The 26096-nt window shown below is 41.9% G+C and overlaps 1 protein-coding gene across 1 annotated transcript in view; it reads right to left on the bottom strand.

The window, feature by feature from the left end:
- LOC110957763 (dedicator of cytokinesis protein 2) overlaps window positions 1-26096 on the bottom strand; it is a 98321-nt gene that overhangs the window by 67632 nt on the left and 4593 nt on the right. The window contains exons 8-24 of the mRNA XM_022203956.2: window positions 25720-25877; window positions 24293-24374; window positions 23986-24115; window positions 22909-22984; window positions 22619-22695; window positions 20751-21001; window positions 20307-20405; window positions 20068-20140; window positions 19668-19771; window positions 18319-18517; window positions 15124-15221; window positions 14935-15024; window positions 14591-14691; window positions 11524-11658; window positions 8053-8161; window positions 7555-7625; window positions 5497-5603 (exon numbers count right to left, since the gene is read on the bottom strand). Coding sequence (XP_022059648.2) covers window positions 5497-5603; window positions 7555-7625; window positions 8053-8161; window positions 11524-11658; window positions 14591-14691; window positions 14935-15024; window positions 15124-15221; window positions 18319-18517; window positions 19668-19771; window positions 20068-20140; window positions 20307-20405; window positions 20751-21001; window positions 22619-22695; window positions 22909-22984; window positions 23986-24115; window positions 24293-24374; window positions 25720-25877 — 1960 coding nt within the window. The remainder of the gene's footprint in view (window positions 1-5496; window positions 5604-7554; window positions 7626-8052; window positions 8162-11523; window positions 11659-14590; window positions 14692-14934; window positions 15025-15123; window positions 15222-18318; window positions 18518-19667; window positions 19772-20067; window positions 20141-20306; window positions 20406-20750; window positions 21002-22618; window positions 22696-22908; window positions 22985-23985; window positions 24116-24292; window positions 24375-25719; window positions 25878-26096) is intronic.

Raw genomic sequence — 26096 nt, 5'->3', positions numbered from 1 at the left:
CACGCACCCTGAGCTGCACTAAAGCTGACAGCGTTGAAATTACAGCTTAACCGGTTGCTCTGAGAACGCTCGGAGAAATGCATAGCAATAAACATTGCTCTCCTGAGGTGCAAACACCTGCGGATTAACCAGCTTACACATATTACACACTATCTTTCTAATATTAAAAGAACAAATGGCTTTGTACATTTGCTTTAAAAAGGAGATTTGTTGAAGTACTGACAGCCTAAAGCCTAAATTTACCATTGACCACATGGACTGAAGAAGTTATAGGCTATCTAGATTTGTAGCCAGATCCTGCTTGGTTACATGATGGTACCAAGCTTCTCTTAGATGCCCGGCATAGGAAACCACATTCAGCATCATTGCTGGCTGCAGCCCAAAGTGACCTGTCACTAATGTTGATAGGCAGAGAATGTGGGCACAACCGAGATCACTCAGCACTGATTAAATCCTGACGATAATAACTGTACAGTACATCACTCATCCATATTCATCAAGCACTGACATGCATCTGTTAAGTAATCACAGCAGGGAAATATAGACATGAGTGTGAACAATGTCAATAACACTGTATAATGTGTGGCACTAAAGCAAAAGCAATTTAGGTAATGACATTGCTGGCGTTTATATTTATGGATATGATAAAAATTAACAAATACATACTTTCATACACTGGAGATAACATGGGCAGCATTCTGGATTCTCTGCACTGGGGGTTATTTTTACACCCAGCTGCGGCAATTATTCTTAAAGGAGCATTATACTAAATGTATCGGTTTCCTCTAATCTATTTAATATACACTACAAGATGGATGACATAACTACAGTCTTTTCTCAAGCTGTGCAGATGGAGGGAGGGGAAACAGAGGCCTGGCCGAAAATATACAGGGTTATTGGATTGAATCAAGGACTTTGGCCAGCTTTGGGGAATGAGTGGGCAAACAAAATGACAGACTCATCCCTCTGTCCCTCTGCTCTTTGCTCTCCCTGATCTCTCGATCTTTTTTTTTTCACCCCCTTTATCAGTGCTGATGCTCTCAATCTGTCACAGTCACTGGCTGACTGCATAATAATTTGCCTAAATTGAGCCATAATGCGCCCTGTAAATTTAATTTTGTCTCAAAACCAGATTAACCCATATGACAGGATGCACATGTCTGTCCATGCATGTGCGCCAGCATGGGTATGTGCGCATTGTGTGTGTTTGTGTGTAGATACACTATGTGCTTGCCAAGACCCTTAATCCCAGGAGCGTATGCTGAATAAATCAGAGGAGTATTTCTGAGTGAGAGAGAAAAAAAAACCCAATCCCTTCAAACACTGCCCATGGATGCAACCAGTCATGAGAAAACCAAGCACATGGACCGACAAAATCAGCAAGTTGGACACACACACACACACATATTCATTTCAAACTGGGGTCGGAAAAAAAGTGAATACAAGTGAACATGTTCCTGTGCCTCATTACATGAATAGCATCTGCTCTGCTACAGAATAATGGCAGAAAACTAACCTTACACACAATTTTTTAAATAACCTTATATGCTACCTGGTATTTAAAGATTTATAGAATCCTGATTTTCCCAGTTTTCTACCAAACTTTACTCGGAAAGGAGCACGTTGATTTGCACCAATCTTCATCCAGGTTTTAATCTCAACACATCCTTAAGTTCTTGTGTTTTCTGCCAGAAGATGCAGTACTATAGCCTAGCCATGCTCGATCCCATGTTTCTGACGGCACAAGGGTCTAGGGAAGCTCGACAGGGAGGGAGGCGGGCTAAAAGGTTGTCTATCAAATCCCTCTGCAGCAATTGGGTAGGTATACAACCAATCAACACAACGAATAGGCTGACGTGGTTCCGAGAGCACCGGCGGATTGTGGCTAAGTCCCATTAGCTTCCCAACCAGCGGAGCCGCGGAGCTAACTGGTATATTAAGGATTTGCCATATCCGGTCGGCATAAGTCCAAATACGTCTTTCTTCTCAGTGAAACACTTCAGTGCCGTCCTTTGTTTATCTTTCAAGTTGAATTTTAGCTTCAAATCTTTAAGGGCTGTGGCCAAAGCCGAGTCGAAAGATAACTGTTCATTGTGCGCTGGTTGTTTCTGTCAGAATCGTCTGTCGTCACTTCGATACGCCCGTCTTCTGACTCTACACTTCATGGTGATTGGTCCGGCCAGTTTTAGGAGAATCCAGCCTCGAGCCTTATGGAGGGTAACTAGACCCACCCTGGCAGAGAATTAAATTCGTTGCCATGGGTTGTCTAGCGCGGCTAGGCTAGCAGTACTAAGTAGCTTGCAGCAAACAATGTGCTTTTGGAATGACTGCATCTCAGAAAATCTTTTCGTAATAGCATATGAGCGTAAAAACTGTGGGGAAAACTCAAACGTGCGGCTCAGAGCACCACAGGTTAGTTTTTTTCTTGAGGATTCCAATTACCACCAAGTTTTTTTTGTGCTATTGATTGTTTTACCGTAATATTCAAAATAAAAGCCAATAAATTCAGACATTTTATACATGGCTTTAAAAAAAAGTAATATAAATACTATTCATCCCTAAGATTTTTCATTCCTTCTTTCTGTCAAACATGAACAAGCATCTGATCGCCCGTCTCACACACACACCCACCATCCTCTTCCATCATAACCGTTCCTACAGTACACTGGAGTGGTGTCAGCGGCTTGACATTTTTCCCTGGAGACGGAGCTGCTTGGCAGGTCTGCTAAGACAGACAGTTAGACAGACAGGTAGGATTATTAAATATGTATTGCAGTGCAGTGATAGGACACCGGGGGGCATTAACCATTATAAATATATAATCCAGCTCTGCCGCATATTTCAGCCTCCTGGACGAATGGCATCCCTGCATACAAGCCCGCTGATTAGCATCCCAATGCTAAAATGCATCTCAATTAGATGGAGTGTCAGCCCTCATTTGGTGAAGCAGGGATCGAGACGGATTGGACCATTGCATAAATGAACGAATAAATAAAAGCACCGTGCTGGAGGTGGAGGAAAAGAGAGTAGCCAGGTGTCACCGAGCAACAGCTTGTAGATTTGCTGATAGATTGACCGTGAGCAGGCTTAAAACTTTAATCACTGCTTGACTGTTTAATAGCAAAACAAGTCAAGTCACTCTTTCTCACAAACTTCATCTTTACACTCTCCGCGAGCTATTTTTTTCGATCTCAACACTACAACATTCACCTGCTCCCTTCACTCTCTTTATCTGTCAACTTCCTTGTTACCTGTTTTCCTCTGCCTTCTCCCCACTGCTCCGTCATCCATCCTTCCATTTGCTTCACTATCCCTCTGTCCCTGTCCAGTCTTTACCAATCATCAGCCCATTTCCTTAGTTTCCAGACACAATTCCCTTTCCCTCTTCAGAGATTCTTCAATTCTTCTCAATCTATCCTGCTCTTTTGCAAATTGTTTCCTGACTCATTCTTTTCCCAAGTCTCTCCTCCTCAGTCTCTTCTCCTCGAATCTTATCTCCCTGGTCTTACCTCTGCCTGACTCCATCTCAATCATTTTTACATCTGAAATGATACATTCCAAAAAGAGACATTTGCACTCTCAAAAATGGCAGTACTTGAAGTACATTCTTCGTCAGAATTGATATATAGCATTTTGGCATGACGTCCCAAACTCCATTGCTCCTTTTCTCTTTATTCCGCTGTCCCTTTTTCTACCCATCATCCTCTTCACTCCCTCCCCTGTTACTTTCATTGCCTTCTCTTCTCTTCTCCCTGTCTCTCTCCCTCCTTTCCAGGTGACAGAGTGTAACTCTGAGCGTGTTGACAGCAAGCCAGAGGGCCGAGCCTGTCGCCTGAACCCCTGGGGAATCAATCATCTGAGCCAGGATCAATACCAAGGAACCATATCCTGAACTGGCTACCGACTTGGCTGACAGCAACTGACCGGGCACAGAAAAAAAAAAAAAACATCCATTGCAGTGCACACACCCATTTAGCATACACCACTGCACAAACACAGAGATGCACAAGTAAATTCAGACCCAGAAATAGCGTCAACAGTTGCTCTGAAACAAATGCAGCACAAATGTATTGTGGGAAGTGCATAAGAATGCATTCGAGCAGACATGGAGCAATGTCCCTGGTGTGACTGAATAAGTCTCCCTTCCCAGCCTCACTCAGACTTCGGTTTCAGACCAAATTTGGTTGACCGCAATCCCTCACAGTTTGAACCACAGAAGTACAATAATGATCCTCTATATCGAGTCTGCATTATACATGACCACAACATCACATCACTCAGTCCATCATCATGTGGACCTCTGTAGGGGAAACCAGCACTTATCAACCCGCTACAAGAAAATTAGACAGACATAATAGGGCTGAGCAGAGGCAGGGGGTGGACTGTGATTGACGCAGTGTGTGTGATCACTGATGTGTGGTCCACTTTAAAGGTACAATGCAGACTAAATAATGCATCCCTGGCAATTATGCTTAATGTAGTGAAAATCATTTGCAAGTGAAATCGGCACGGTGTGAAAAGTGACATGTTAATGACAGTGAAACACTTCCGTCTTAGCTGCTACAAACACTCAATGATATCTTTCAGCAGATATCTCCAGTGACATTAATATGGGCAGCGTCTCATCTTTTTCTATATTCACCACCAACACCTACCGAGCCGTGAACGGTATACTCATTTCAGCTTGTTCGTGGACATTTCCATTCTGAGTGGAGAGGGAATGTCAACACCACAAGGACAAAAAAGCCCCAACATCAGATACCCACAATGACTAACAAATATCCGTCTAGGTCAATGTTATTTTGCCCTCGAGACTGTTTAATCTCAGCAAGAGTGACTTAAAGTGACCTTTACCATCAGTGGAGGAGTACATTAATAGGTGCCACGCGTGTTGATTGTAATAAGATGGTGTCTGACTGCAGTCCATTGCACTGATTGTAATATCAGTGGGGGTGAATATAGCAGCACTGAAATTGTATGGCAGAACAACAGCATCAAATGTTGATACGGTTTTCCTTATCTAAATAGAACATAGACCCCAAAACTATTTGGAAAGCTTAACACAAAACGAAATGCAAGCTAATAGATTTAGATAAGCTAGCTTTATCTTTCTATTTGTAAAATCTCTTAACATGTCGAGTCACGTAAGTTTTACGTAAATATACCTGACTTGACCAGTATGTGTGTGTGTTTACTGCAGTACACCCAATAAGAAATACATGCATACACACCATTATGTCCTTTTAACTCATTTGGCGGATGCTTTTATCCAGAGTTTTACTGGCTTGTCTCACAGGAAACAGAACATTACCCTTTTCATATTAGCAAGATAAAACCTTTAGAGCAAAGAGCACTGTTAGTAGTCATAAAGTGCAGTGGGAGCAGTTGTCTGCCCAGTCCTGTTGCTGGACTGGAATTTATCGCTGTATAATTCTCCACACAGCGATAAATCTGCTGTTGGCTGGTAGCTTAGCAGAGGGGGAAAAAAAGACGCACCTTGTCTCTGGAAGAGTTGGCTGCTGACAATTTCAGTCATGGAGGCCACCTTCTGTTTCTGGAGTTTCTCAGGGGGGATGCAGGAATAAAAGTCGTGCAGCAACTGACTGGGGAGAGCAAACGATGGGAGGCGGAATGAATAATCAGCAGCATCATTACATGGGAAGAGCAACAGGTTTGTTTTCTCGAAAATGAGCACAATAAATATTCAAGAGCAATTTTCTACACATTATTGTACGTGTTCTGAATTCTGAAGAAAAGCCCTGGTTGTTTGCACCATATAACTGATTCAGAGATAAAATCTCAGCCATCCACTAGCAAGTCCAGCTTTAGACATCTCACCTATACAGTGGCAAAACATGCAGCTACTCAAAGCAGCTGTTGTATCGCTGTGCAAACATGAGCGGGACAGCCTGTGCTACATGAAAACAAATGAGCCGAAGCCAAACGCACTTTAATGAAGACACAGGTTTAACTTATCCTCTGCCCCAAATTCCATTTGAGAATAATTAAACGGGCTGGTTGCAAGCCCTGGTGCCACTTGGAAAGATTGAATGCTCTGAGCATGGTGAACCCTCCATCTCAATTTTTCGTCTGTGTCTCACTTTGTCTCCGTCTCCTTAAATTATGCCACGTAGGCTGCAGTAGCACTTTCAATAATGATATAAAAGAATGAAATGCGCACCCTCTGCTCCCAAATCTAAACATAACAAAAGTGTTTGTGGGACTTCTGATGTGCCTTGGCTGGCACGAGTACAGGCCGGGGCAGCGAGGCTCGGAGCAGACTTATCATGCCCACTAATCATCTAAGCTGAATCTAATTAAAAACCAAAATGTCAGCCTATACCCTACGGACATGCAAAGGACACAGAGCACCCACCAAAACACAGGCATGGCTGACAGTGTCTGTGCTGGTACCACTCCACAGATCACACTACAGGTGGGTTTACAAGAAGTAGGAGTGTAACCAGACAGGAGATGAGACAAAGCTTTAATGTCCACCTCATGCACGGTGATTGTAATTCACACAGCTCGCCTGTGGAAAAATCTGCTCCAGGCAATTCTGATCAAGCATGCAGCGGGGACCTTACTTTTAAGTTGAGATCGCTCAGATATGTTTGTGCATTGTGCATGTGTGTGCAAGAAGAAAAAAAAGTGCAGGAGAACACGGCAAAGGGTGCGTGAATATGCGCGGAAGAGAGAAAAAAAGAGGAAATCAATCACAGAAGATGAGAATGTATGTCCTGACTGTTAACTTTGTCCCCCAACACCTTTCTACTTGTGTACGTGTCTGTCTGCCTGAGTGTGTGTCGTGTCTGTGACGCAGGTGTTAAAAGGTAACACCTTTGCGACACTGTGCTGACACTGAGCCACTAGAGGGACTGAACTGGCAGATGCAGATAATCTGAAATAACACACACACATGGACACGCAACAAACACACACAGGTCACAGACAGGTCAACAGAGATATTAAGAAGAAGAGAGCTTAGAGAGAAAGTAAAGAAAGCGTCGATTAACATCTTTCATATATAGTCTGGTTGCGGGATTGCTAGAAGATAAAGTGTTTGAGATTTGTACTTTGAAATAAGAACTACCATCTGCTGAAGTATGTACACTGATGTTATTTCCTGGGCTGAACAGTATATTGTAAGTTTAATTCGGGGTCAGGAAGAGGTTAAGCAAACCATTCCAAGTCATTTTGCTCCTCTGGAGTCTGAGGGTAAAAGAGAAGAGGTTTAAAATGGCTTTTGTTTGATGGTTTTGGTGAAATTGTCATTTCACTCAGGGGCACATGGAGGAGCTGCAGAGTGTGTTTGAGTGCTTGTCCTTGTGTCTACGTCCGTTTGATGAGATTTTTATCACCTGAAAAAGAAGGGAAGGTTCGACCTAGATGGTTTGCGGGGAGACAGAAGAATAGCAGCCACTAAACAAAATCAAGAGGAAAATGTGGGCTGAGCCAGGTCCAAATAACCCCCTGTCAGAGTGCCTGAACGAGACCAGAGATAAGGTGTTAGTACGTGTGTCTGCATGTTTGCGTGTTTAAGGATAAGCTTACCTTAGAAGTTTGGCATCAAATACTTTCTCAACATCATGCAGGACAGTTGGCAGGTACTTCAGAGCGGCAACCTGATGACACGCACACACACACAACAAGTAAACATTGTTAAAATTACCGCCTTGAAATCCCGTGCAAGGTGACTTTGCCATCAAATAGTCTGTCTGCACATGTGTGAGAGAATATTATTTTTCACAGGGCCGCTTATCTGTCTGCCTAACTTTTTGTGACTGGATCTGTTTGTATGTCTGCCTCTGTGTGAGCACTGAGAATAAGAGGGCAAAACAAAGCAGCAGAATACTGATGTAGTCAGAATCCGATTGAGAGATCACATTAGAGAAATGGGAGCATGAGGAGAAGAGATGAGACGGTGTCAGTCCAGAAACGTAGAAAAACAGAACGAGGAGAAAGAGGTGTGTGAATAAAGATGAGTAAAACGCAGAGGGAATATAAAGAGGTTTACTAGTGGTGAGCGTAAAGGTGAGTGCACGTGATTACCCTGAGCAACAGCGTGGTGGTGTAGTCTGTCCGCATCAAGTTGTTGATGGACTCAAAAAGGCTCCTCAGTGACTCCTCAAACTCCCCCTGCTCCTTCCCCTCGTACAGCCTGGAAGGGCAGGAGAGAATTAATGGAAATGCAACAGGAAAAACAGAAAAAAGGCACAAAGAGAAGAGGGCAGTGGCAGAGGCCATGACGTGACGTGATTAACAAAGCGGAGGGAGGGATGGATGAAAGAGGAAAAACTGATTGAGGAAGTAAAAGACATGACAGAAACCAACAGGTGTGCTGAATAATTGCTGCAAGTGGAACGTGGAATGAAAGAATTAGAGACAGAAAAGGCCTGATTTAAATTATTTGTGAGTAACAGAAGCCTGGACAGATTATGAAGCGATATCCAAAATGAAGTACTTTAATAACTCAAATATAACAATATGAAAAAATTACTGAGATGGACATATAAAGGTCTTTAGAATTTAGTAGACAATATGCTTGCTTGATTCCTATCATTTGTTGCCTTCATCATTTGAACTATGACACGATTCTTCCTAGAATTTAGACACTTTTTCTAAGATCATGTACATATTTAAGTCATGTTTCATTAAGTAGTCTTTACAGCAATCCCCAAGACTGCAGATTTCATAAAAAGTCCTCAACTTCTATTGACTTTTTCCAGTTATGCTTCAGTTATTTTGCTGCATATAATTTCTAAGAAGCTTTAGCAGGACAATAAATAATAATGAGCTATAATAATCTGATATATAATCAGTCACCTCTCATCTTGAAAATATACTTTAACCTCAACAACATCCAGTATCCATAACTAACCAATTTCATGCCCTTCACAAATTTTCCCTTCCTGACTTTTTCGCGTGTTATTTCTAAAATCAGCCACTCCACCGGAGTGAAAACTATCCTGATTTGTTTTTTGGCAGAGTTCAAATTGATTCCAGGTTTGTAATAATAATGTTCTTTCTAAGTTATCTGTACTGAGCCAACCTTTTTTTGCAATACATAGTAATCTAACAAGTGACATTAAATTCTTGTGTTTTTATGGAAGTAGGGCATCAACTAAATTTGCTTCAGTCCCTTGGATATTTCTTCTATAACATGGTAGAAAATATGCTTAGTATATAGGCAATGTATTACTTTTTAACTCTTCAGTCAATATTTCATTTTAAATTTGAAGCTATAAGACTCACAACAAAATTATCATGCTGCTTAAGTAATAACGAGATAGAGTCACCCAGTACGCAATTGTAATTCAAGGCACTAGATTCAATTACAGTGATGCATAAAACTAATGCAGCATAATGTTGACAAGATATTATGCTGCCAAGGTAAAACTAAACATTGATAAGAACTGACTGCTGTGATTTAAACATCCCCTAACTTAAAAAAAAAACACTGGGTTGTCTTTCTGTCTGCAAATCACACTGCATCCAAACGCCCACACATCCCTCTATCATCCCTTCAGCTTCACTTCCTCCACCCTTAGCAAACTCTCATCCATGCCTCCAACTCTTCTCTTCCCCCGTTTCCCTCACCGTCCCTGAATGATTCAGTTGTGCAGTTGTTAATTACAATGGAAGTTATGAGTGCTGGAGGGAAGGATTAGCATGTGGCACACGGCGAATTCAGCATGTGGAGGGAGGGATTAGGCGGTAACACACAGAGGTATTATCACTGGGCTCTTTGCAGAGTACAGTTATGATTACAGACGCATTGTCCTGCTTAATCCACCAGCCCTGTCTGTGCATAAGTGTGTGTTCCTGTCTGTGTGTGCAGAGATATCGAGATGTGTCAGTGCTGGGCTGTACAACACACATACAGTACACACTTGACGAAAATAGTTGTGTATTTGATTTTAGGTACAATGGATGATTGCTGTAATCCATCTCCAATGACGCATGTGGAAATAAAAATTACAATTGCACACTCACTTTTAGCCACACAAAACAATGCAACTATGACATACTTGCTTAGCAAACTAATACTAGAGACAGATGGTGAAAGAAGGGGAGGTTTAAAGGAAAGACAATCAGCAGGGTGGAGGGAAAGGACAAGAGGGCACTGAGGAAAAGTCTGCGGAAATGATAGAGGCAAGACTGTTCAACTGCATATAGTTGTGGGTGAGAGGCAAAGAAAAGCAGAACAGCAAGGCACCGCTAACCACGTCTCCCATGAGTTATAAAAGCCCCGTCAACGCAAATCAGTCACAAATGCTATCTGGTTTTGATTCATAATGTCAGTTCCCCCTTGGACCAAACAGTGAAATAAGTCCAATGCTCCAATTAAGAAGGACTGAGTTTAGTCAGATTTGAAATGCAGATATTTTGCACAGTACATGGATGAGTAAATAAGAGGTACACTGACCAAAGCTGCTGAGATGTAGCTCAGCTTTAAAAAAAATGGTCAAATTAAGAACACTGCTCCTCTTAGACCAATCAGGGAATCTTGTAAAAATGCAAGAACAGTGCACCGAGGCACACAATTACCTTAAGTAGTGTCAAATCCTATTTGTGTTTGTATTTATTCATGCAGACAAACCCCTTAGGACAAACTGAATTACTGCAAAAATGGTGGAATTCATCAAACTATTGTTTGGTCTGTAAACTTTGGGATTTTTCTATCTGATGGATGGAAAAGAAAATCTAGGTATGCACTGCTGTGATGTAAAAAGAATTTTCTTTTTTATTCCCAGATACCATGGCTTCCTGTGTAAAGAAGGCACTGTAATAATTGGAAAAGATTACATAGTAGAAGATCTCATAACAATATGATAATCCTCAACACATCAGTGAGAACTGATCTTTATATTCGATGAATGCTTCCACAGAAAAAGGTAAGGCAGAAAATTAAATTTAAAGATGAAGGGAAGAATTAAAGAAAGAGGATAACACAAATTAGAAACACAGAACAACATAACAGCTCAACGAAAGCTGGAGAGCATGAAGGACGTTTCTGTCAATCTGTCAGTCGAAACTCTTACCCTGAAGGTCCACATAATGCTGTTTGCACTTATCATATGCTGTAGATTTGGACTCAGCACTGTGGGTGTTTCTCCTGCTGGAACTTTGTCCACCCATGCTGGCGGCCCATTCAGCAGTCCTGGCCCTGACATTAGCTCTCATTTGGCTGCTGCACTTCATCATCAATGCTTATTAGCAACATTCGTGCTGTAATCAGCAGCCTTTCCTTACAGAGCTGTCACAAACAATTACTTTTGCGATGCAGAGTCACTGGGTACTCTCTCTCTCTCTCTGTGTGTGTGTGTGTGTGTGTGTGTGTGTGTGTGTGTGTGTGTGTGTGTGTGTGTGTGTGTGTGTGTGTGTGTGTGTGTGTGTGTGTGTGTGTGTGTGTGTGTGTGTGTGTGTGTGTGTGAGAGAGACTTCACAAATTCCTAATTCTGGATCCAAAACTAAATTTGAAGTCACTATCAGTCCACTAAAAAACACACACACACTTACTGGGAGTAGAGCATGCGAGAACGAACGATGAACTTGAAGATGTACTCGAGGGCTTTGAGGGTTCGGAGGATGGGCTCACACTGTTCTCCTCGGCTGGACACATCAAGATACCTCTTCAGCACCGACATCAGCTTTCTGGGAGCGAGCGATACGGAGAAAACAGGCGCGAGAGAGATAGAGAGCAGAGAAGGAAATCAAAATCAGTGAGACAGAATTGTCATTTCCTTTCTGATGTTCCACAGGTTGGAAAGTTAATCACCAACTCCATTTTTCACTTCCATAGAGCAGAAAGACGGAGTGCAACAGAGTGCGAGCAAAAGAACGAGAGAGAGAAAGACTGGCACGGAGGTGAAAGTGGGGAAAAAAATAGTAAAATACTATTTCACACCTCAACAGATGTACCTTTCACACAGCTCGCAGACATTTTTATTTGCCCTCAGATACATGCTGCTCATCATTCTCCAACATATGCGTACCCCACAGGCATCTTTAGACACACATAAATACTCTGGTGTGTCAAAGCAGTTGAGAGAGGTGTGGGAGGCACAGAGTTCAGTCTAAGTTTATGACACATCAGCATTTCCCCTCCTAATCTCTCTCTGGATTGTCTCGTTGGTCTACAAGACTAAAATATTTAGAATGTGCAAAAGAGTAGATCTACAGAGAGTCAAGATCAAGACTTTCGGCTTTGTGTCGGCTCCAGTTCCATGAAAAGGCAGCAAGGGATCACACAGTAAATGCTTTAAAACTGCCCAATCCTCTTAAACAATAAAAAGTCCCCTTAAAAAGTGAACTCTAATCTGGCCTCACTGCAATCAGGGTGGTCTTGAAAATAATACCAAAGTTATTAAAAATCAGTCTTTCCTGGTTTTTGTTTTGGTGCATGGCTTAAAGGAAAGCATGGGAGGATTTATTCTTTTTGGGAGTAGTTTAAAACGCAGTGAGAGGGAGTTAGAGAGTTTTACATAACAGCCTCTGGGCTGACAGGCGATAAGCTGCAGTGACCCTCTTAAAGAGGTTGAACGCACTAGCCGGGGAGGAAAGGAGTGACGACGGAGAGACAGATGAATAGATGGAAGAGAAGAAGAAAGAAGAGTGGAGAGGAGGAGGACAGTGGCGGGGATAATTGGGCTAAAGATATGAAGATGACGAGGAGAAGCAGCTGGAGGAAGCAAGAAAAGATGCAGAGAAGAAAATAGAGCAGGAGGAGTCAGCCATATCTTTAGACATGTTTTTAATTTCCTAACTGAGGCCTTGGCAGAGCAATCAAATGTTTTCTCTAGTGCCCAACTGAATCAAGTAAAGTGAATTAAGTGAGAGAACAAAGCAGCCAGAGGTGTTTAAAGTCTGGCTAGCTTGAGGGTTCAGTAAAGAAGCGTACTCTAATCTCATTCAGTCAAGTACTGAAAGGCCAACTCACATACTGACCTCCAGTGGCGACTGAATACAATGCAGTATTTAGTCACTTACCATTAGATCTTCAGATGACTAATGCTGTACAATGGCTGTACTTTAGGCAGCTCTGTTGAACTTTACAGGAGTTGCAAAACAGTTGGCTTTTTCCATTAGCGGGTGACATTTAAAGGATTTCATAACTCCAAATGAGCGGAGGAGTTGTCACATAAAATGCTTTGATGACAACATGCTGGTTTTAAGAAATCTAAAGGACAGTGCACAATTTGCCAGTAGCCACGGTAAGCATGGTATGTTTTTGTGAGTCAATCTTCCGCCACTTTTATCAACAAGAGCAAAAGTGAGGTCTCAGAGAACTGATGGAACACTGCCAGAAATATCACTAAACTGTTCCCAGACAGGTAGATATGTTTAAATGGATATGCTGTGATTGAAGCACAAACAACAGTAAATAACTCTGCATGGATCTTTAAATTAGCCTACAGTATTGAGCCAAAACATTAAAGCTCCTACAAGTGAGGGAAATAACACAGATCATCTCAAATTGGGGACTCCACAAGCTGGACACCCTGCAATACCACAGAAGTTGCTCAGAAAGAGCCCAAAGAGCCCATATGGCATTGAGCCAGTCTTCAGATTCTTCTGATTGTAATCTGATCAATCATCTGTGGGATCTGCTTGAACAAGTTCCCATCTATAGAGGCCCCAGAACCCACAAGTTTTAAATTTACTGAAAACATCATGCTGCCAAACACCACAAGATACCAGCAGACATCTCATGTCTGTGTCTCGAGGTGTTTAGGCAGCATGATGGGGACTTACACGATATCAGGTAGATGGTTTTAATGTAGTGGCTGATCAGTGTAAGTGATTCTATGAGCACATTGCCGATCCATCTTGAAATACATTCAAATGACCGCAGGCTGCTGCAAAATAACTCCCATAAATACTGCACGTATCAGGAGGGTCCGTTATGGCTTCTGTTGTTTATGTGGGAGTAGCTGGATCACAGTATCTCATCAGTCTTTTATGACATTGCCTCATTTTCAACTTCCTTTTTTTTTAGTGAGAATCACATTTGATGTTTTAAAATGCATGGCAGTGCAAATGCTACTGTGTCATATTTTATGTTGATGTATCCATATATGACATGAGAAATAAACCTAATTAGCTTGGGCTGATGTGATTATATAAACGGCTTCATCAACACAGTCATTATACAAGTTAAACAAAAACCCACACCATCTGCCTCTGGCTGCAGATTTGAAGTGTTTGTGCTCACGTAATGCCCCAATGCATCATTAAGACAAAAACATAAATTTTCTGGAGAGGTTTCTTTCCGTTTGTTGAGCTGTTGCTGTTGTGTGTCACTGTGATTAGTACGGTTGTTTCAGAGCAAAGAGAGCGAAGAGTTCAATGATGTGACTAAGAGTTGACTATTAATCACCACAACCTCCAGTTTACATTGCACTGCTGTACCTGCATGAACTAAAATAGCAAATGCACTTGGGGATGCCTACACAGTCAATGCAACCAAGACCTACTGCTTAACTTTTGTTGGTTCTGTGGTTGAAATAGAGCCAAGGTACTGAAAACTGAACCGTAACTCTTTCAGAAAGATCCATCAAAGGCTCTAAGTATGAAAGCAACCTACTTGTAGGCCAGCGTAGCACTGAAATGCTGCTTGATGTAGGCTTCCAGGACTGTGTTGAAGTGCTGGAACTTTCTGTCGGCGATCAGACCTATGATATATATCTGTCAGACAGAAGGGATAAAAGAGAGATAGAGTTGGTGACATCACAGTAAACATTTGCAAGGCAGATGAGAAGTTTTGTCCAGTCATCTGACAGCTGATGGACGGGAAGACACAAAGACATCAGACTTGATGCACACTGAGACAGTCTGTCAAGAAATCAGCTGCAATGTGTTACCAAGGCACATACACAGAGTCAGACCCACAAACATTTTCCTCAGTAAACACACACACTATATACTCACCAAGGCATCGAACACAAGGATGTCGTAATCGTCAGTCTGAGAATGTTCCATCATGATGTTGAACAAGGCATCCAGAGTGTCTTGCAGAAACTACACATGTATACACACAAAGGAGATGATCAGTGAGAGAGCACACATACCACAGGACACATTTATGCAAAGACACACTAGTATATTTACACCACTGACCTTGACCACCTCCTCTCCATCAATGATTTTGAGTTTTTCCAGGTTTCCTTTAAGGAGTTCAGGTCGAGTCCTCCACTTGAGCAGCCCCAACAGTCCCACTGACGAGGGGAGACATACACAGAACATAAATGCATGTAGGTACATGCACGTATTGTCTTGGAGTGGACGCTGCTCAAAGGTAGCATTATGACAATGTCTTCTTAGTTAAAGGGGAACTTCGTTTTTTTTCAACCTGGGGTCTGTTTCCATGTGTAATTTCATACATGTGAGTGATGGAGAAATGAATTTTCGACATAGCTCCAGTATTTAGCCAGGCAGGCAGCTTAGCAGCTCAGCTAGCAGCTCGGCTAGCGAAAAGTATGGGGCAGCTGGCCCCCCCACGTCAAAGTCCGCTAGAAACCAAATCTTGTTCCGAAATAGCGCGATTTCGAAACGAGATTTGGTTTCTAGCGTCCTGAGATTTGGATACAGACCACAACAAAGAGCGATCGCCAGGTAATGTGGAGGTTTTCCTTCACTTCTCATCTCTAGTATGTTGTGGGACACTCATTGAGACTATCTGAGCCGGTCAGTGTGGGGCAAAAGCACGTTAGGGTGGACTTTGATGCGGGGGGCCAGCTGCCCCATACTTTTCGCTAGCCGAGCTGCTAGCTGAGCTGCTAAGCTGCCTGCCTGGCTAAATACTGGAGCTATGTCGAAAATTCATTTCTCCATCACTCACATGTATGAAATTACACATGGAAACAGACCCCAGGTTGAAAAAAAACGAAGTTCCCCTTTAATAGCATCATTAAATGTCTATTAAAATGTATAATTTTTCACATATGACAGTGTGTGCCTTCTTGGGTCACACAGAATACAAATAAACAGTGAATCATAACACACCAGGATTAACACAATACAAAAGATAAAAGTTGAAATTGATGATTTGCTGCGTTGTTATAAAACCAGAACCAAAACAATAAATTTATTATAGAAATTGAGACATGACAAAACATCACTTGACAAATTGCTACTTAGTTTTTGTCAGAAAGAGATGTACTGTATCCAAATTTTGTTTAGGGGTCAAGTACATGCATACATACAGTATATATGCAATATACTTTTACCCAAAGCCCAAACATAGGCGTCCATCCATATGAAATCAGTGAAATTTGACTGCCTCTTTTCAATCTTTTACATTTTATACTTTCTAACTCGAGTAACTTTTTCCAGCTTTTCCCAACTCTATATGTAACAGAAATAAACACATGAATTTCAGCCCTGTTAAGAGCTGCAATCCCAGAAATTTTATATCCACTGCAGATGTCATAATCTAAAATCAAATTTTTGTCCAGTACATTTTTTATGATAAACTTTGAGAATCAATATCATGGGGTATATGGCAGTTTCAATGTCAAAACTGCACCAGTTTGATATGACATACAGTAACAAAAACAAGCATGGGTACCCTGGAACTGTGAGAAATAGGATATATTATTGTTGAGAAAACTCTAAAAAGTCCATTTTGGGTAAATTTTCAAAGATCTCATCATCATATGGGATAGGTGGTTGCTGGTTGATCCTGTATCTATCATTCCTTCTGTGTCAACACCATTTTCCAATATATTCATATACATATGAAGTTATTAGGCCACAAAATGCTAGAAATACTATCGTAAAGCAACACAAATTAAAATGCAAAATTTCTACCCACCCCTGTGTACTTCATGAGCCTGTAACTAAGACAACAGTCATAGCATAAAGAGAACATGTTTAATTAATTAATTATACTAAAATAATTGTACATTTAAAACTGCTCATTTTGAGGGGGTCAGTTGGGCTTTTTTTTTTCAGATTTTAATGAATTTATATGGATTGACCCTAATACTCTAGGGATATACAGTATACTGTAAATACACTGGATGCATATGTATATTAGAAACCTAAAAAAAATCTGTATTTTTCAGTTTTTTCTCTATGTGACAAGAACAACAAAGCAGTAATCTGTCAAATGTTGATTTGTCACATGGACAGTGACTGTCATTAATTGTGCTACCGTTTGACATAGGGCAGATTTCCACGTCTCTGTAGGGCAGCCTGCTAAAAGCTCACCGCTTTCTCTGTCCGATAATTTCTGACTCACCAGGCCAAGCTGCACATCTGGTGGGTGGCCCTAAACAACACTGTGACCATGCATGGCTGAGAGCCTCTGTGTGTGTGTGTGTGTGTGTGTGTGTGTGTGTGTGTGTGTGTGTGTGTGTGTGGTACAGTTGATTAATACAGCAGGATAATGTTCATTATAGTGATGGACTGGTTTCCTCGGTAACAGCTGTTGCACTGCACCTGTGTCTGATGCACCTTACTGTCTGGAGTGTACGTGCGTTTATGCATTTGTCGATGAGGGTGTGCACCTCAGTGTGTGTGTTCCTTGCTTGTGTGGCTGACTATCTGAGTGTGTAGGGCAAAACGATGACAGTGCCCACTAATAAAAGCCATGTATACACACCGCCAACCTTCCATCCTTTGCTTACTACGCCATGACTCATAACATAAACACCCTTGTAGTTCTGGCAATGGTAATCTAATTACCATAATGTTGACTCACCATTAATGGGCTGGATGTCGCCTTTCCCCTAACCTCACATCACCTTTTAACCTCAGCTAAAAATGAACGCTGCCTGATCAAGTCAGACCAATTTTCCATATATGTGGGCTTTCTAAAGACAAATTTGTTTCCAAGCATTTAACCCAAGCCAAGAGGACACAGTAGTACTTTCAGACTTCAACTGACACTCTAAGCAGTGGATTTGTCCTCTACCAATTTCACAGCCAACCGATGATTCATTGTCTTGGCCTGGCCTTATTACTCTGCTGAAAGAAGATGTTAATTAATGTTTTTTTGACGTGTCAAGTTTAATTTTCAAACATCCTCCCTCTGACCTTTCTTCAACCTTTGTGTCTATATGGGTGTGTTTCTGAATAAAAATGTTTTCCTCTGCTAAGTCTCCAGAGTAATAATGCCAACACACTGTCAGGAAGTGGGTATTTTAATATTGTAACACCTGTCACACACACACACACACACACACACACACACACACACACACACACACACACACACACACACACACACACACACACACACACACACACACACACACACACACACACACACACACACACACACACACACACACACACACACACTCCTACCGTTCTGGGTGAGTTTGGTGGAGCAGACCAGGGTGGAGATGCTGAAGCTGTCTCTGGAGCTGACTGACAGGCCTCCGCCACCGGACAAGCTGCTGGAGCTGCGGCTCACCGTTGCCCCCTTGTGGGTGTCACCAGGGTGGTGGCGGGTCGAGGGCAAAGACAAGTAGGAGCTCACGTCTTCCATACGCTTGCTATCACCCTGAAAGGACAAAAGTCGGTTAAAACCCAATAATGTTGATACACCTGCAATGCTACAGGTTTGGAAATAACAGCACAGATGCTGCGTAGGTGTCTGAGCAGCACTGGGGCAAAAACTGTATTCCTGTGTTTAGTCAAAGTGTCTTCATGCAAATGTGGGAGCGGAAAACAAAGAGACATTGGGATTTGCTACACATGCGGTGATTTATCAGGCCAGTCCTGAAGGGAAAAAATGATAAACGATGAATGAAGTCAACTGTTCCACAGCAGTAATCTTTTGTGATGCTTCGCCTCATCGGTTTCTGCCAGTTTGTAAACTCAGAACTTTAAAAACCACCACAGCACACAGGTTAAAAATATAAAAGCATCAACAAAAAAACAGCACCAACCACTGACACATAATTTTTCTTCTAAGCTAAAAAGCGCTGAAAAGATTCAACAAAGTCAGCATTGGAAGCAACAGATCTAAGAGAAAAGGAACTATCTTCTCTTGGTGTCTTGACTGGTGGTTTTATTTATGCGACTAGACTTCAATTACTGTGCATTGTTCCAGATTTAGATTTATCGCCCTGCAGTCATATTTTAACTGAACAAACTTCAACTCTGCCCTCATTAATGCCACACCAGTAAATAATCAGAGAGCGGCTGGAAACATCAGGGACTAAGAGATTGAAGCCGTGAGTGGCACAGAAATCAAGAGGACTGCAGGGATAACGAGAGATAATCGAGAAAGAGGGCACAGGGGGACAATCCGTTTGGTCTTTGAGTGAATCAAGAGTAATTAATCTTCATTGCGTTTGGCATTTAATCAATAAGTGGGTTCAATCTCAGCTCTGGCTCATTTGGCAGGAAATCTATTTGGCTTCATTCAACCTGTCTGGGTGGCCATAATCTTCCGTCCGACCCCACTATATGTTTAGTTCAGCTGCTGTGACTGTTGCAACTTAATACAGACTGAGAAACTTCCCTTGGTGTTAACGTGTTTTTTGACATCTATCTGCAAATAACGTTGTGTACTGCAGCTGTTTGTAAAGTCTAACATTTTGATGAGTTGCTTCTTTGATTTGGCCTAATTCTTAAAATAAAATGAAGGACAATGAAGCCATTGTTGAGTTTTTTTCTCTACTAAAAGCACCATTAGCGGCTCTGACCTTGAAGACCACAAGGTCATGCAGTCCATCTTGTAGAACCGTCCCGTCCTCTTTCATCAGACGCACAAACGCCATAGCGAAGTTCTTCTCGCTCTTGTCCTTGGCTGGAGACAAGGGAGAAGGATGCGTACAAGGGAACCAGAAGAGTCAAGAGAAAAACACATCAGGGAAAGAGAGAAAGATGGGAGAAGGGAGGGTGAGGATTCAGACATGAAGAAGGAAAAACTACTCCTTTGTATAAGCAAGTGTATGTAATGATGCTTTGGGTCATTTTCCAAATTGGTTACAATCATTCAGTTGTTTCGGTGTCATATTAAGCTCAGGGTTTCCGAGGAGAAGCGAAGAGAGCATGGATCTGCTGAGAAAACAGACCGGAGGAGGCACAGAGCAAGATACTCACACTCCTGGGAAGAGCGGTGTCTGAACATGAAGCGTAAATGAATTCTGTGCATTTCTTCCAGAGGGACTGCCACCTGAAGGATGGTATCGAATACAGAATATAAGAGATATTTTAAAGATAATATGCAGTGCTTTTCTGTGCATGTTTTATGATGGACGGAGCTGAAATGTGGAATGCAAACGCTATAGAGCAACCAGACGTTTCAAGGAAAGAAACGGACAGAGTAGAGACACACACACCTTGAATGTCTCCATCCAGCGCGGCTGTTTGATTTGGTAGTAGATGACAGACCTGTACTCGCTGACCGCCTTATCCCCTGCTCCCAGACAGATGGAGTTCTAGGAAAAGGAGAGGGAGAGAAAAATATGTGTCAGTGACTTGAAGGACTTTATGTTTGTGTGTATACAAGTGCATGTGCATCCATGTATGCCGAAGATGGATTTCCATTCCGGGTTAAAGCCGCCTCTATGTGCCCCTGACTATGAGAGGGTGAGTAAGTGCTTGATCAGTGCTGTGCTTGCTCACTGACCCATAACACCTCAATCTCTTAAAAGACCACACATACTTCTGCACCTGCACACTTAACCTCAAACATCACACACACACATCAGTCCCCATTTATACAAATCCCTCTCCTGTTTAAAATGCTGACATGCCCCCAGCCACATCTTTGTGCTGCTCACTTGTATGACTTTGCCCTCCTCATCACAGACCCACATGATGACCTCCACGGTTTTCTGCGTGGTTTTGTTGTATTTGTCGAAGTCGCCGGCCTGTAAGGTGAGGTAGATGTCATTGCGAACATCTCCTGGCATGATGATCTCCGGGAAGCCCAGCTTGCGGGCAACAACTGTGCTGCGGTCCACCAGGTGAGGATACTCCTTCCGGATCTGGACTATGTCACCAACCAGAGCCTTCATGGTGACCCAGAGACCTGGAGGGTCAAAGAAGGAGAAGATATATGGATGGTTTAAATCTATGTCAGGAAGCTTTTTTTTTTTTTTCAAAGAATATATTCTTTATAAAGCATCTCGCACAGTTTCTATACCAGCCTAGTGGTGTGACATCATATTTTACTGTCTATAAAATCAGTTTCTTCCTTTCTTTTTGTTTATGAAATCAACAGTAAATGTGAATTAATAAAGAAAAATGTCATAGTTTTCCTTTGCCATACAACTAAAGTTTGAAATTTTATTGTATTTATCTGACTTTATTTTTATTTATTCCTTAATAACTACCCAAGATTTTTGTACCATACTGTAAAATGTAACCGGTCCAAAAGAGAGAAATATAGCACAAATTTGATCTGTACAGATCTCAGCAACTTATCTATGTTCACGGGCATGAGAGATTTAAAGTGAATACTTGACATTACTTTGTCAGAACATGTACTTTGGACAAAAAGGTGCCACTCCAGTTTATTTTAAATGAACAACCAAGAAATGATTTCCCTCGCAGGTATGCAAATTCAAATGAAAGCCAAATAAATGAAGAAAGAATTTCAAGGCTCCAAAGTATTAGAAGTGAATTTTAAGATGCTTTTCAGGTCTTACAGAAACCTTGAAACATGAGGCCTGAGGGCTGAACTTAATGTGTTCTTCACTTTGTGGAAAATTTGAGTGGTTATGAGAAGCATAATGTTAAAATGTTCTGCTGATGGGTAAATGTCTGCTGTTGTCGCAAAACAGGTCGTAATCAATAATACAAAATGATGCTTTCTATTTGGGAAAGAGGTGCAAAACAGGGCGGCAAGGGAGGAAAAAGAAAACAGAAAGGTGCTCTTGTAATAGACAGAAATGTTCAAATAAAGAATATGTGCTGTTGCAGCTTTCAGAGAAATTATGTGTAAAAGCAGAGAGAAGAAATAGACAGGTAAAGGGAAAAGTGGGTGAGCTATTTCAGGGAAATACAGAGCTGGTGAAATCCAGACTGTGTCACAAACCCACATTTTCAAAACTACCCTCATACCTACAGGGAAGACAGTGTATGTATGTGTGTACAATAGCAAAAGCGTCTCAAAGTGAGAGGAAGGAGAGATTAGGGGTGAGTAATGTTAAGAACAGACATCTGGTGGCCTCAGGTGCTCTTTCCATATCGGCTCGTCCGGATGCACCTTTCATATCTAGGTTACGCCCGGAGCCTTCGGGAGCAGGAGGAAGATAAAAGCTGAGCGATATGGCAGTGCAGTCCAACATGCAGGGTTACTCTATGTGCAACAAGACAGTGTCACCCATTGGGGTTGTCAAAGTCAGCTATAAACATGAGGGAGTGGGCAGCAAGACTAGAGGCTGGTGAGGGAGAAACAAAGGGTAAGTAATATGAAAACTTGGGCTCAAGGGCGGCTGCTATCCATCAGGATAATGCCCTTCGTTCTCATCTACGGTGCAGAGAGAAGAGGCGAGGTTGCGATGAGAAATAGCCATTATATCTGACCACAAATGACTGCAGCATGCACAGTCCAGTGGGAACCTTCAGTGCATACAGGACCACTTACTTTTGCAAGAATTGTCGCATGGCTAGGAAACGGAGAGTAGAGAATGTGAGACAGTACCTTGGCCACCACTGTCGCCTCGTGATGCTGTCACTTTGTTCAGTAAGGTGTGGAGAAAGTCGTTCTCAGCAACTACCCTGGAGCCAAACACACAGAAGTAAGTAACGCACACACACACACACAAAAAAAACATTTAATCGTAAAAATGTCCAAATTATGAAACCATTACACACAGAGAATTGCAATATTAGTAACTTAAATTATACGGAGGAAAAGTCACGGGTCTGATAGAGAAGAACAGGTGGGAGAGAGGCAGAGGAGGCGGAACACACGAGGAAAATAGGACATACGGGAAGAAGGGGATGAAGAACTGCTTCTCCTCGTCACATTCAATCTTCCCTTTGATGATATCACTAATGTCCATCACTGCCAAAAAGAGAAAACAAATGTGTCTGTGAGGACAAAATCAAAGACTATATTACACAGTAATTTGCAATGTGGATTCACATCAGCACAACAGAGAACACACCAAAAACACAGCCCTAAATGCACTCCCTGATAGCTGTTGTGGGAGGTTATATGAGGATATAGGGCACTTTTCTGAGCCAGTGGGAGCAGCAATAACCTAAAAGGTAAAGAAAAAAAAAGCAGCTGCTGGTGACAATTAATTTTTTAGCTTTGCTCCTGCAAAGGATTGTGGTTGTACCTCACAGCTCCCTGGTGTAAATATGGGCAATAATACCTGCAGCTGACGACTCAAACAGAATTACTCTGACCTTTAGGGAACAAAAATGACTGAAAGTGTACTAAAAGTCATTATAGTTGGCAAAACTGGTGAAATGAGACAACAGCCTTTTGTGTCGGGAAATACATTACAGCTTTCAGAGACAGAATAAAGGCGAGCTGTGAAGTTTCCTTGTAAACAAACAAAAAAGTTTGTCTTTTCAGTTCAACTCATGAAGACACACTATATAAATCCTTGAGCTTGAACATGTTGAAAGCTTTTCCTTCCTTATAAAGTATTTACAGTGCACATTTTTTGTTGTAAAAGTTTCACGCCAGCACTGTGTAATTCAAAAGTCTGCAGCTTTTTTCTCTACATTCGTTGGTGCATTAGTGCGTTTCCTGACAGGTTACTGCCATCTGTTGATCAGTGGGAAAGTGTGAAACCATTTGTTAAACTGTGTATAGCATCACCCACATACATGTGTGCACAAAAGCTAACAAAACAGGTGTTGTTCCATAGTTTAGAGTGAATCAAAACCTTTAATCCGTGCAGTACTGGTGGATGTTGTCAATGAGTAAAAATCTTCTTGATGAGCAGTTTGTAGGTTTAATAGCCGATACATACATCGCGTGGGCAATTAGATTAGCAATTTAGGAGCACTTCAGACCAAAAACACTGGTATTGTGTCTTCTTGAAGTACCTGCTACCCCAAATGGCCGCCTCAGGCCCTGAGTGTACTTCTTGTCCATCTTCAGGTCCATCCTGCCCACTCTCACTATCTGACAGATCAGATAAATCTTCTCTCTGCTCAGGTCCTTGTTCCCCAAGTCCTTGAGGACAAAGACAAAGACAAAGTAAGGAAAACACATACAGAGAATGGGCATCAGAAAAATTGGAGGAGAAAATGAAAAAAAAAAGAGAAAAGAAATAAACTCATGTATTCCAATGGAGCCCAGCACAAGCGGAGCTCAGAGACAGTATGACAGTGCCCTCCTGTGGTCACTTACTGTAAAGACAACCTTGAGGTTGTTGAGCAAGTCGATCTCTTTGGGAAAACCTTCTTTCCCCCAGCGTATCAGGTAGTTCTCACTGCACAAAGGATGGCAAAGAGTTAAAAACCAAGCCACACCTTGATAATAGTAATATTTAACATACAAACAAGCATAATATCAGAAATGGCAGCAACAATAGAGAGAATCTCATCCGTCACAACTGAATTCTGCAGGGACGCTCTGGCTGCCAAGATGAAATTCTGCACACAGCAGCCTGGCTGTTGTACATGAGCACAGTGGGTGCAATTTAATGATTTGACATTAAGCGATGTCAGGGAAACTACAGTTCAAGTGTTTCAGTCATCTTCTGACAGGCACATGGAACCGTTGTGCATCTGCATAATACCTGCTTTTCCCACTAGCATTTCCCCGACATACTGGCATGCACAAGACACTGACAGAAGGATGAATGGAAATAAATGCAGACAGCAAGATAGACACACATGTACAGTAAATGCCATGGGTACTTAAGGGGAAATCAAAGCTGAGAAAAAATAATTCCTAGCTATAATACCCCTGAAAAAAAAACAACAACTATCATCTGCCAGTTGTTTTCAGGGATATAAACACACTGAAAAGGTGTGGAGCCAAGTATTTAACCAGTCAGACAAACATAATACAACCAGAAAAGAATTATACATGAGGACATATTGCAAGAACGTAAAAGAAAATCTAAAATGGGTGGATAGATTTTGGAAAAAACATGATCGATTCAAGGCCATCTTCATACTTTCAGTTGCATTAGCTGAGAAATAGATACATCCAATATGACAGTGAGCAACAGAGCTGAAAATCAGCACTGTCAGGCACCACGTAGTGCTGCCAGTCAGCAATTGCGGCCCAATAATTTGTATTTCATGTGTGTTTATTTTTGGCTTTTCATAGCTCTAATTTAGTGGAGCTCCACAACAGAGGAGAGGAAAAGGAAAGGTATATAGATCTACGAAAATGGAGGGAAAGGTAGGAGCCGATGTGTGAGCATAAATGTTTCAGACTGCTGAGGAATCGGGGGAAGGTAAAAAGATTCAACACCAATTCTTGACACAAGAAAAAATAAACTCATAGGAGTCACGTTAATATAATCTATACTGTTTTTTTCCATACAACTTAGTTTAATCTTTATGATTTTTCTCTGTTTCTTCAACTCATCACTGCACCACAAAATTGATTCCAAATGGATGGAAACGGGGATAAACGAAATCTGCCAGGCTTCAACAGGAGCAATACATAAATAATTCACAGTCCAAACAGACATTTCATCCTTCAGAGAAGTCTGCGATTTCAAATCCTCAAATCTACCTGACAGGAATTCACATCCAAAAACATCTGCACACGCTGGACCACCATCAAAAAGTAAAGCTCAGTTAGAAGACCAGTGTCACCTGATGATGCACTGCTTGATGGGATCATAGAGGGACATGAAGAGCTCCGAGTCCTCTCCGATGCGACACACGAAGTTCCTGACAAAGACGTAGAGGCTGTGGGTGGGGGAGGACTGGATCCGCGCTGAGATCCCACTGTGGTCTGTCTGGACGTTGGACTGCAGGAGAGGACATTAGTTTCAGGAGGATAACTAGAGGTGATGATTCAACAAGACAAAACGCCGACTAAAAGCATTCATTTTGGCAAGGTCCTGACAAATGTGTTTGACTGGTACAATATCGCATAATTAATGGCTACTTATTCTGAAATGTACCAGCTGCAGCATCCAGATGGCGGGTTTGTAAGGGAGAAGAAGATCAGTGAGAGAGAAGAACTT

Source organism: Acanthochromis polyacanthus, chromosome 10 (assembly GCF_021347895.1).
Source record: "Acanthochromis polyacanthus isolate Apoly-LR-REF ecotype Palm Island chromosome 10, KAUST_Apoly_ChrSc, whole genome shotgun sequence".
Classification (NCBI taxonomy): domain Eukaryota; kingdom Metazoa; phylum Chordata; class Actinopteri; family Pomacentridae; genus Acanthochromis; species Acanthochromis polyacanthus.
This window is presented reverse-complemented; position numbering and strand designations above follow the sequence as displayed.